Below are 13,284 nucleotides of genomic sequence, written 5' to 3' on the forward strand. Positions count from 1 at the left end.
AAAGCACTATAACAAAGACTTGTAGTTTTATGTATCATGGTGTCCATTAAAGCTTAATAGGGAAGAGTGAATTGAATCTAGCCAGGCATACCTTATTCATGTGAAGGATAAACATTTAAGGGGTTCACAAAATCAGAAATTGGGAGGACATGATTGTTTAGCTTTTGAAAAAGCTTTACAGGGAAGATTTTGTTTTCATCCCCCATGGATCACTATGCAAGGTAAAGGAGAGTAAGCTGCAAATGTTTGAAACATATCAATGGAAGAATCCCAGGGGGTTAAAAGCACCATAGTAAAATGTAAGTGGTCTGCTTTCTAAGTGTGGTCTATTTTACACATACTACTGTGGCTCTGAGAGAGGGAGTGATTTTGATACTCCATTCCCTATAGTAAAGGAGAATAATAATGACAGAAGTGTGGGAAAGGGGGGAGTGGGATGGGAAGAGAAGTTCTTTTGTATATGCTTATGCAGAATTTGTATTTCCAGCTAAATAAACAGACACGGTCTTACAAACTGCAAAATTACAGCTGTTAAAATAAAGAATGATGTTTTTTTCCACATTTGGAGGAGAGCTGATTCAAAGTGATGCCTTTTCTTTAATTGTTGTCAGCAGAGGAAAGGGTTAACTTTTAAGGAAAAAATGAATAATTCAGTGTTTGGCTTATCACTCTGCATTTTAGTTTCTATTCTTTGGTCATCTGGAACTTGGTGTGAAAGGTAGAGTAAAAGGAGTCAGCTGAGGGGAGCCGGGGTTGTGATAATTTGCACACACATCCCTGTCATTGTTCTGCCTGAAGAGACAGGGCTGGGTTCAAGGCCACATGTGCTCCTGTCATCATTCACATTTCTGCTCCAAGTGCAATACAGAGTGTCAGCTCTCCATCTGTCTTTGCCTGGCAAACGCACGCGCCCAGCATCCTGCCTCCAGCTACGCTGCCACAGCCAGTTCTGATGGCTCTCCTCGCTTCTCTCTGTTCATTCCAGAACAGGAGGCACTGAGCCCTAAATAAGCTTGCTTTTAGGAGAGAGCCATTTACAGTGTGGTATATTTTATCCAAGGATGCCTGGTGAGTCGAAATGATTGCAGCTCTTTCGGTTCTAAATGAGGAAACGCTAATAGTTTTTTGATAGTATATTTTCCCTCTCTCTTTTTATCTTTTCTCTTTTAATATAGAGGGTGATTTGCAAGCTGATACGGGTAGGAGCGATCGCGGATGCTAATTCTGTTGTGTATGTGTTTGGGGGAGGGGAATTTGTGCAAGTGAACTGCTAGAGATGATACTTACAGCAGGACTGGATGTTTCAATGAAAAGGAATAGAAATAGCAGAAAGTCACCAGCTTTGTGGGTGCAGGTCTCTGCACGGGGGATCATTTTTAGCAAAGAGAAATACAGCTTTGGGCTGGCTTTCATGACTGTCAGCTGTACCTTGAATCTGCAAACATTTGATCGTAGGAGATCATTCACAGCGTTTACCCATCAGCTGAAATTATCTCTATGAAAAGCTGTTTATGTTGGAGAAGTGAGGGAGATTTATAAAACAGATTATTCCAGCCTTGTCCTAAATCGTAGCCCTTCACTGTCACCAGGCAAATCACCAAAATATGTTGATTCAATATAAAACAATAAAAAAATCTGCTGAATTAGAGGAATTGCTGTGGAGCTGGGAGTTATAATAGGTCAGTTTCCTCAGGAAAATATTACCCTTGGATCTTACAATCACTTGTCTTATTGATAAGTGTTACTGCCAATAAAAATGCTTCTATGCAGGGAGATTTGTCTGAGGGGTTTTATAAGATGCTTGACAACGATTGAGTAGATTTAATTTGGTGTGTTTTGTTTGTGTTTTTTCCCCCCTTTGGTAAGGTCTGGAGAAAGCCATGTGCCTGATTATAACAGCTTGTGTTCTGGATAAAAAAAAGACAGGGCTAGAGATCCTACAGCTGGCTGGTTCTTGTGGATTATTTGGGTAGGACAGGCAGAAGAGGCTATGCTTGATCACAGAGAGTCTGTACACCTCGCAGATGGTGTTTTGAAACAGTATCTGCCAGTTTACTGCAGCCACAGTTGCATGTAGGTATTGCCAGTTGTTGGAAGAATGTTTTCCTTTTAGGATTTTTGTATACTGTCATACCCTACTGCTGGTATGTTTGCTGATCCTGCGATTGTAACGAGAAAGTGGGCTCTGTTTGCTCAAAGCACAAGGTTAAGAGGATTTATATGGTTGAAATATGGGCAAATTAATTTGCATAGATAACAACTGAGGACTATGAAAGGTCAATTTAACCCTTTAAACATCAAATTTGATTTGCATGCATTGCATTCCTGGGAATATGGTCTTTATTAGAAATACCACGGTAATCCATTAATTAGGAAAAGTCTGCATTGTGCATAATTTTTATAAACTGATGTTTCCCTTTTGTTTGTATGAAACTCATCTTCTCCTGTGGTTTACTCTTTCTGTGTTGTATTAAGGTGTACTAAAATGACACAATCTTACCAGTTTTGCTCCTTGTGTGCATTATTCGGTACTATTGGCAAACTGTTGGAATGCCTAGAGTGGACATTTTTGAAAACCTATTAAGCCTTTGGCATTTAAATTACTTAATCTACCTGCTGGTTAAAATTTCATGCATCTTTAATCAAAATGGCATGTGCCACACTCAAGTATGTATGCCCTTATCAATACTCGTTAAGCTTTACCATTAAATAAATCTTTTATTTGCAGCATTCTCTTAAAGCAGTAGCAAGCAAGAAGTGTGTTTTAATGTCAGCTCTGAGTGTTAGAAAACCTTGCACTTGGATACAGAGAATACACTGACAGCTGTGACTGGGAGCATGTGCCAGAATGGAGATACTTGAACAGATCTGACACTTGGCTATTTTTGACACCCATCTGCACTTTTTTGCTCTCCTCTAGGATGAACTGCCTCTCAATCTGTTCACAGCATATTTTAGCCCTTTAATATTGTGGTGTTGTGTTTTTTCAAATGGGCATTATTAGCCATCTGGGGCAGATTTTGTATTTTAAAAGTAAGCACATTATGTACAGGAGATTAAAAGGATGTGTATTTTTATGTAATCTGATATTATGTCAGTGCCTTTTGTGTATGTGTGAAGTCTTGATTTCAGAACCATCCCTTTAGTGATTCTGACATCTGAAGTCCTTCTTTTGGGGAAAGAACAGGAAGTAAAAAAGACGGGTTCTGGTTTATGTGTGGCGATAACAATTACACAAACTAAATTTGCCCTTCAAAGATGAATTGCTCATACTGTTATAATTGCGACTGGGTGCTCACCTCCTCGCTCTCCTGTGGGGGCAAAGCGACAGCAGTGGGGCTGCCTAATGAAGCGCTGTTAAAGCCATTCAGACTTCTGTGAAGGCACTGCTGCAACTCTGAGAAAAGTCTCCAGAAAGATAATCCCGTTAACATGCAGCTTGCTGTAACCAAGTTAACCATTTTGTCATTCTGTGTAGTGAACTCTAGGAAGCGTTTATCTCTAAGTAATTGTTCCTGGGGGAACAGTGTTCAAATCTAATACCGTACACCAGTTTCTCTGATTACTGTGAATGTGGTGGTTGGTTTCTTTCTTTTTTTTTTTTTTTTTTAATTTTGGTACTGTTTATTCCAGACTTTATTTATGAAACATTACAAATCTATCAGTCATTTTATAGTACTTTCAAAGAACAGATGTTGGCCTACAAAATGCTTTATTATTGCCCATGGCAGTATTCAGCATGGTTTCCTTAAAAGGACAATCAGTGATCACAGTCATTGTAGCCCAGAAATAATGCTGCTCTTTCAGAAGATGGCCTGGTATTAGGTCAGACCACCCTTTCTTTACTTCTGCTCTCCAGATGTGGCTGCAACTATTTTTTTTTTAAGTTCATGTTTCAAAAAAAAATGGGTTTGTTTTCAAAATCTGGTTTTACTTAAGATATCTCCATCCTGGAGTGCATTTCATAAATTGCCCACATATTTTTCTTAGCAGAGAACTTAACTGGCTGTAATTTTTAACACATGGCCACATCATGTGATATTTTCAAAACATTTGCACATAGCTTTAAGAAGGTCCCGGCAGAAATGATCCATCATCTCACAGCCAGCCCATTTCTTAACAGCATATCTGCATTTTCCATTTAGCAGAGCTATATATTATTAGCTTACATTTTGGGTAGTAAAACAGTGTATTGCTGATTGTAAAACATGGACTTTATTATCTGCTGAAAATTGATTTGGCATTTATAGCCACTGTGTACTAGAGTAGCTTTCTGGTTTTAACATTAGTGCTTGCAAGTGATGATTTGTTTAAAGAACAGAAACAAAATTACCATGGACATAACTGTTAGTGTCCTAGTAACTGAACATTTGGATTATCCACCTGTTTTTTAAATATATGCATCTAAATGGTGTTACACAGCAAAAGTGGCCTAACAGTCCATTAACCGACTTGTTCTGTTCTAAGTTGCAGTTGCTATGCTGTTATATTAGGAGGACTCTGTGTATTACAAAACAAGTTTCCTGCCAAATAGGGAAAATGTGTCTGGAAATACTTAAGTCTGAGTGTTAACTTTGCATCATTATTCCAATCATCCTACATAACGATCTTCAGGATTCAGCTACGAGTGAACAGCTCTTTCCCTAAGAGGACTGTGGGTCACTGGGTTCTTCAGATATGTATGATAGGGGTGGGAGGTGACATGTGATGACTTGCTTTTCACAGTATTAAAGTTTCTTTGTCTTTTATGGTAGTAATAAATTCCAAAGTCTGCATAACATTATTGCTCTTATTTTCAACCTATGGGGCTGTGAACTGCCTCATGATACACATGCATGGAAAGTAACACATCATGGAATGCAGATCATGCTGCAGGAATGAATATACTTTTTATATATATATGTGTGTGTGTAATATATATATATATATATATATATATATATATATATATTTGTATATTTGTTTCATCAGGGTCCCAAACACTCTTCCTGAGAAGACTGAAAGCTTTATAACTCAGGCCCTTAGCTAGAGAAGAACAGCTGAGTTAGTTTGTCAGGACAGGCACTCCCTTGGTGTTTAGCACCAGTCACATCTTGATTTGAAGATTTTGGACTCAACACTCACATATATAAGGCATGATCATCACAGCTTGCAAATCAATGTGATCTCTGTGTATACAATTTGAAAAGACAACTTGAATTTTGCATAAAATGAAATTATGTGAGACACCAGTTTAAAGTCCATATAGAGAAATAGATACATTTAAGAGTAGAGGACATGATACCTGGTCCTTTTCAGGACATGCACGCATACCTCTACCAGTTTTCTGGTTTGTTTGCTTCATCCTTGTTTCTTTCAAGTATGTACATCAAGGATATCACTACAAAAAAACAGCTGAAGCCTGGTATTTCGCTTCCAGGACACAAAACAACTTGTGCACTTGAAGCAGTAGCTGCCTTCCAAATCCAAAGTGCTGTGCCTCTAACTTGCCTCATTCCCAGGTGCACAACTGTTACAGCTTTCAAGTTTCTTGATCATGTCAAGCTGCATTTGTGCATGACAAGGTCTCCCTCAGAATTGACAGGGTTAAGCAGCCCAGTGCTGAGATCACACCAATATCTTTTTGGAGTTGAAGCATTTCTGTGTCTTGAGTTGTTCACACAGTTGGATCTGGTAGGTAATCTCAGAGGAAGCCTAGTGCATATTTAGAAATGTTGATCTCTTCACAAGTGTAGGCTTCCTTTTTGTTCCCAGAAATGTGTGTGGTGTAAAATGTAGCATAGAGCCAGCAATGCTAAGGCAAGTAGAGATTAAATTGGGAAAAACACAGGGCACAGCAGTGCTTGGATTTTCACTTACACACAGACACAGTCTAGCCATATTGGCCCACTTGGCAAGGCTTATTTCTTTCAAGATACTGCTATGCTAACTCCATGTTCACGCAGTTCCTCTGTGAAGCAGGTGAAGTCCTTGCCACGTTGTACCATTCTATCTATATTCACTGGCTCAGCTCTCCAGCAGCTCAGCCGTCTCTGCACTGAGTTGCATTTTTGTGATGTACATTTGTTCTTTCTGCTCATGTACATGAGAATCACCAGATGAAGAGCAGGACCAGTGCAGGAGCCGCTTTCCCCTTGCTGCTGTTGATCTTGAGCCACGTTTCCTCTTAATATGTTTCTTGTTCAGTTCTTGGGTAGGACAAGAGTGTTGGAGATTACTCCCATAAACTGAAAATGGGCAGTAGCTTTCCCCACTGCTAAAGGAATATGTTCCAGACCTGAGTGCGAGCAAGCAGAAGGAGAATTTGAACTTGTGTGTTTCACTTTCAGAGTGAGGCTTCCACTCCAAAATCTTGCAAAAAAATTTCAAAGCTCACTCTTCTATCTTACCTAGCTGTATCTTATACAAACCATTTCTACTTGCCAATCTTCTGAAGGTGAGGATATGGACAGCTTTTCTGGAGGAGAGAGTAATGCTGTGGATTCCATGTTTCCAAGTTATTGAGGCCCTTGAAAGGCAGGAATTTTCCTGTTTGTGAGCTGTAGGCAGTTACTAGTTAAATATAATTAACTTTATGTAATCTTTTTTGTCATGAGCTGTCTACAACTGCCGAATGGGAGGGTGTAGAGAAGATGGATGAAGCCAAATTTTTCTCAAGGTGCATAGAAAGATGAGAGGTAAAAGCCACAAGTAATAGACTGTGATAAAGCCCAAGCAGATACCAGGAAAAAATTCTTCACCATAATGATGGTCAGACATTAAAACTGCTTTTTCAGAGAGGAAGTGAGTAATATTTTCCTTATTGAAGATCCTGTATCGGACAAACCCATGGCAACTTTATCTAAACTTCACATTCTTTAAGACAAAAGGGCATAGACTGTCTCAATCTCCTAAGGTCACTTCAGCTTGCATAATGATTCTTTGTTCTGCTGGATCTGTTAACTGTTCTGGACACCCAATCTGAGGTGCTTCAGACCTGTGCTCTGTAGAAGAGAACAGAGCAGCCCCTGGTACTGGCTTCTGTGTTGTGTTTTGGGGGAAATTTCAGTAATGTTGGTCTTCAAACACCTAAAGGGATTAATTGAATCTGCTCTGAAGCTGTTGTTTGATCTGTAGCTTTATGAATGGACTTTGTGTGCTAGTAGAAGAGCAGAATTGGCAGGCTCAATGCTGGTTGAAAGGGTTGCACCTTTGTCCTCTGGCAGCTCATGGAGCTGTGCTTCCATATACCACAGCTGAATTTATTTCTCTGAGCTGTTGTTTTTATTGTTTTATTTTTATTTCTTCTCTACTAGTCATTTCTTCTTTACTGCAAGTTGTAGGCAGACTGTGGAGAAAGAGCCTCATTGTGAGCTTTAACTGCAGAACAGCTTGAGACAAGAAGTTGCTGGAGACCTTGGGATTTGAGAGGAGACACTTCAACTGAAGCTTCACAGACCTCTTAGTTTTGTCCCTGTGCTGCAGCACACCACCTGTTAGTAATGTTCCTGCAGCTGGTTTAAAGAAGAGATACTGAACACATCCGAATTCTGAAAGTCTCCTCAAATTCTTATGGCATGAACCTAGAGCCTTACTTGAGCTTTATCATGATGTTGCATAATGAGTTGTAGATTTATTTCTTCTTCTTCTTGCTCTTGGGATCTGGTAATCTTGTGAAATTTTCATGAGGAAAAATTACCTGGTAGGACTCCCACATCTGAATTTGTTAAAATTTTCCAGCCAGATATTTAGGTATTAGTGTGGATAAATATTCTGAAGCTATGCCTGCAACATAACTGTACTTTTAAACAGGCACAAAGTGTAAGTCAAAGGTGACAGGAAATCTTTCTGAAGTTCAAAAGGAAATACCATCAGCAGAGGACACAGTTATTAAGAGTAGTGCTCATATGGTTCTCATTTCTTATGGACATCCCTTTAGAAGCAGAGTGTAACAAGCTCTGCTGTTATTTTTGCATGTTGACAATACTGACCTGACAAAGACCAAAAGAAATGTGGAAATAGAAGTGTGAAAGGAATTGGTATTGATCACCTCCTGGAGGAGATGCTGAGGATTAAGGAAGAAAAATGTATTTTGGTAACCCTTCAAGCATACTGCAAATTTGGGCAGATCTGCTGTAGGGTCAAGCCAATATCCATTCTTTGTTTAAAAATGGGGGTTGCTGTATTGAACTGAGATTTGAGTAAATGGCATTTGCATATGCTTAATTAACTGCAGTGAAGTTTGAAATTATTCAAGAAGCAGGAACATGTTTTACCTTTCAAAGTCCATTGCCCTTTCTTGCTTATCAATACATCTTTTCTGGGGTTTAAGGCACTACTCTCTTAAATAAGTCATTTGGAAAGCATATTTAAGATTTTACTTGGTATTCTATCAGTTCTAATGCATTACTGGAATTTTCTTTATATGCTTATAATCCTCTTCTCCAAGCCGTGGGAGCTTTCCTGTATATGTCCAGTGCAGATTCTTGTAGTTCCCCCTTTCTCTCTGATTCTTTTAGCGATGCTAGGTTCAATGTCTTACTGTCCTCCTGTTTGAAACCACATCCTGCTAAACGAGTAATCTCCCAGTTAGGGATACAGGGCCTTTCCCCTTCCTTCTTTCAGATCTCTCCTTAATATGTATTTTGTGAGTCATGCAAGCACACATGACTCAAATACTCTTCCTGCCACAAGATTGCAGTTTGGAAAATGTGTGCACTCGCATCATAGGAAAATGCAGCCATAAATTGATTCTTGCTTCCAAACTGTGCATTCCAAATATATTCTGGTGGCCCTTTTAAGCCAAAGGAATTAGCATGTATATACAGCCTTGAATTTTCATTGTAGCTGTTTTATAATCCAAATGAATGTCACCTAGATAGACTTTCCTATATGCAACTTCCTCATATCATTTCTTGAATTTTTAAGAGCCTCTTTTTTTTTAAGGTATTTTGTACCTTGCAGAGCGCCAGCCACATCTTCCATGGTTAGCAAATACAAATTAACATTTATTGTTTTAATTTTATTTTTCCAGTCCATTTCACCACATAATTGTTGATTGTGTAATTATATCTGCTAGATTTGCACACACTTATTTGTATTCCTTTTAGGAGAAAGTTTGTCTCACTGGAATTTAGAAGAGGTCATTTTCTGTGACAGTGTTACTTTTACTTTTTTTTTTGCCTGGAACTGTACTAGATACACTCTTTTGGACATTTTATACTATAAACACTGCAGTGTACAAAAAAGGTCTTTTAAAAACAGGGATATGCAGTAATCTCATTCTGTTTTAAAAAGTATTGGGATTTCTGTCAGTTTTGGAAGGGAAATCCTGAGTGAAACACAGGGACCTTGTAACACACAGTAAAAAAAGTGGAAAGATGCTCATTAAAGCAATTGTGGTTAAGTTTGTAAAAGAATGGGTGTAATTAGATATCCATCAAGGTCAGATGGCCCTGTCATTTACTAGCTTTGAAAGTCATCAGTTTTCTTCTTGGAAACTGGTTTGCAACAGAGTTTACTGCCTCTTGGGATTGGCGTTTTTAGTTTTCATTTTTCCACTGACAGGAAGAGGACAACTAAGTTTCTAGAATTCAAGGGGTCCACATTGGTTGAGTTCATCCTTCCATGGCACTGTAGGATCTCCTAACTTTAGGGTCCTAAAAGAGAAAGAGCTTCTGTCAATCTCATCCATATTCGATCTTAGAAGTAATGTAAATTACTTCATTAAAATCAATATTTGATTATTTTACACTGAGCTCAGCATTTGACTGCATTGCATCTTCAGAAATAAAAGCAAAGTCCTTTGCAATTTTTAAAGGGGATCTATGCAGTAAGGAGTGTATATCTTTCTTTTCTGAATTCCTATTAGCCAACGTGAACACTCCATTGTCCCCTTGAAAATGGAGAAGTGAGATAGTGGCTTCTTTGAGAATACTATATATGTTTCTCGTGTTAAATTTTTCAAGTATTTTGAAGAATACTTACCTTTTTTTGTTAACTTACTTGCATCTCTCTTTACATTATTCTCTGGTTGTAAAAGCAAACATGTATTTGAGTTTTCTACATCTATTAAGTGAGTCTGCTGCACAAGAGATGAATCTGCATGAAGCTTTGATTGAGAGCTTGGTATGAAAGCCGAGTCTACAGAGCATGTATAGCAAGGTCTCTGCCTGGAAAGCCAGTGTTACTGCCTTTCTTTGCCCTCTTCAGACTCCTCTACATTTTGGGTTTGATTTGCATGGTTGCTTGCCAGCTCAGCAGCTAGTTTTCTTCCTGTGACATGTCAGTCGGTAGAGTAGTAATTTCCAATTCCTTTCATTTTGAGCAAGGCAAGTAATGGTATTTAATCTTCAGACACCAGCAGAAACAGAATCCTTTAATTTATGCTGCCTTAAAGGTTTTGCTTCAAACTGTTTTTGAGTCTGTAAAAGCTCCAAAGGTAAAAATACTACCTAAATTTAAGGTATCGACCTGCATCTCTCTGTAGAGCCACAAGAGAAATGATATACTCTTTCCATAGTTAACTTCTGTATTCTCTCAGGAAGAGCTTTGTGGATGCTGCTGAGTAACTTGCATTTTCGTGAAGGAATACAGAAAACCATCATGCCTTGATTTCATCCTGACAGCAGCAGATATGATCGCGTGGTTTTGTCTGGGGCATTGGTTCAAGACAGTCTTGAAATAATGAGTGTCCATTGCTTAATCACCAGCAATGCTTAATAGCTTTGTCACAAGTGTTTTTCTTTTTGGAGGCTGTAAGTGTTTTCGCTGTCTTGCCACACTAGATACAGAATAGATGCCGTGATGAATTTCCCAATGGGGATTCTGGTGCAGAAATTGATGCTTACTGAATCAGAATCAAAAGGGTTTCTTTGTGTTTTGTTTTTTTTTTTTTTTTTCCCATTTGTTTGGGGGGTTTTTGTTTGGTTTTCTTTGTTTGTTTGTTTGTTTTGTTTTGTATTGTTGTGTTTTGGTGGGGGGATTGTTTTGTTTTGATTTTTTTTTTGTTGTGGTTTTTTTTTGTTTGTTTCTTTGGTCTCCTTTAGTCATTACAGTAAAGCTGCTGGGTTTTAAATGTGTCTGCTTACAGGTGTGGGTATGTGCACATTGTTGAATGCAATTGCTAGCTTTTGGAGGGCTTTTCAACACAAAATACTATGATGATACAGATGTTCTGATACTGTTCTTGAAAACAGCTGATGGTAGATCTGGTGCTGAAAGCTGATCAGCAGCTAGCATACATCATCATCTTCTGATCAAAACTGGTTCCTCTGGGAGTCAGCTATACAGTTTCAGTGTGTTGTAATTAAATTGAGTGCTGTTAAGGTGTCAGAAATTACTTTATAACGCAGGATAATGGACTTAAATAGACTTATTTGCGCATTGTAAATCATAGTTTAGCAAATTACCCTTAAAGGCTATATATTAAAAAACAAAACAAGTCCCCCAATATTCAGTAGGAAAAGAAAGAAGAAAAAAAGTGATCTGATTTCTGACTCAATCCTTAAGATATCTTCACATTAAAGCCTTTCTGGACTTAAGAGATGCTAGAATAATGCCTGTTATTTCTGAATTACAGTCATAACATGCTTTGTTTGAATGAAAAAGGTAAATTTTTTTTTGTTTTAGTTAGGATTGGATATGTGGTCAGAAATCCCTGTCAACCGGACCTTTAATAATTGGAAAAATACTTCTAATATATGCAACAGATAACTTCTGGATGTACCTCTTACAAGGTTTTGAGCAATGTTAATCCCCAGAAAAGTTCATGTGAGTTGTAAATACTCAGCATCTTGTAGAATTAGACTGTATTTATGAGAAGGCTAATGTTGTTATGAAAATAATAAATTTACATGTATAGTGAGAGCGGTTGCAAATCAGCAGGTGGTTCATAAAATATCAGAAAATGGCAAAATGTTTACTGATGTGATTTCTCCCTGAAAAACAAAACTGTTTAAAAATACTTGAACATTCAAACTTCAAATGCTTTAAAGCTGATTTGGTTTTCTTCAGCCATCTCTGGTCTTTCTTACTTGTGCTTTGAATTCACATGTTCTTAATTTTCTGTCTTGAGGATCTTATTTTGTATTCTGAAGAGCACAGTAACAGGAAAAGCAGAAGAAAAAAGTTTTCTTGCAAACCATATATTTCAATAGGAAGCTTATTTCTATGAATAGATAGGAGAAGTTCAGGTGATACCAGAAAATATGTGCTTTCATTTTGTATGTCTATGCACATACAGAATACTAGATCACATTTCTCTTTAGTAATATAAAACCTGCTTGAGACTGAATTAATAAATGATGTGAAGCAGTATTAAAATTTTCAGTGTCTTTTGAATCATACATACAGCTTTAAGAAACTTGTTAGTCACAAAAGCCAAGCAATATCATTAGAATAATATATATTTTTAAAAATCAAAATCCTGTAAGCTAATTTGCCTGTGTGCCATTTTCTTACCCTGATTTAAAATTAAAGCCTGCCCCTACCCTATAAATGGCAGTTGAACTGTGTACATCTTCTGTGAAAAGGTTTCCAGTGTGGTGAAAAAAGGAATTCAGTTCAAAGATCTTTAATCCAGTCTCCTCTGTTTTATTTGATTACTTGGAAAACCTTTCCCTTTGCTGCTGTTCCCCAATTCTTCATTCACCAATAGTACTGAGGGGAAAATTTGTGCTGTGCCGTTTATACATAATTTAAAACTATTGTGCTAGCTTTAAACCCAAAGTCTTTCTCATTTATCATTTATCTCATGATGTTATCTTTTGTACTCGGTACCCTTCAGTAAGCACAGCCTGACACATCTTGTGGCCTTTACCTTCTGCGATAAAAAAGACTGAAAAGATGCTTGGCACCACCTGGTGAAGATGAGGCAACCCTGGAGAACTGTGCTTCGGGAGCAGGTGACTGATGCTACGAAATGTGCCAGTCTGGGGACACAGCTGAGGGTTGTAGTAGGGAAGGGAGAGGGGAGGGGAAGGAAAAAAAAGAGCAGGAACATTAATACATCTTCCTGAGGTTTGATGGGACATACACTGCCTACTGTTCCATCTGGTGCTTATGATAGCATGGCATATTAGCATGCTGCAAGTTCATAATGTATTCAGGGCGAGAAAACACCACTTGCATACCAATTGAGGCGTCCTCTTTCTCAGAGCTGCTTTTGAATTTCAATGATGTTTATGCCTCCTAAGCCATGACTGAACGGAGCATTTCCGCTTGTGGAGAAATAACAGCAGTGAGGGATTCTGGCTCATGTGGCTTTTCTTTCCTCTTTCTTTATTTTTCTCATTTTTTTAAGTT

General features: G+C 38.1%; 1 protein-coding gene across 6 annotated transcripts in view; it reads left to right on the plus strand.

Moving 5' to 3' along the window:
* Positions 1 to 13,284, plus strand: part of RUNX1T1 (RUNX1 partner transcriptional co-repressor 1) — a 110,371-nt gene that overhangs the window by 33,826 nt on the left and 63,261 nt on the right. The window contains exon 1 of one of the 6 annotated variants that reach the window (XM_068185158.1): positions 857 to 1,068. The exons of the other annotated variants lie outside the window; for them this stretch is intronic. Coding sequence (XP_068041259.1) covers positions 1,062 to 1,068 — 7 coding nt within the window. The 5' untranslated portion in view covers positions 857 to 1,061. Of the gene's footprint in view, positions 1 to 856; positions 1,069 to 13,284 lie in introns of those variants that run through there. 6 annotated transcript variants of the gene reach the window in all.

The sequence above is a fragment of the Anomalospiza imberbis genome, chromosome 1, assembly GCF_031753505.1.
Source record: "Anomalospiza imberbis isolate Cuckoo-Finch-1a 21T00152 chromosome 1, ASM3175350v1, whole genome shotgun sequence".
NCBI classification, from domain to species: domain Eukaryota; kingdom Metazoa; phylum Chordata; class Aves; order Passeriformes; family Viduidae; genus Anomalospiza; species Anomalospiza imberbis.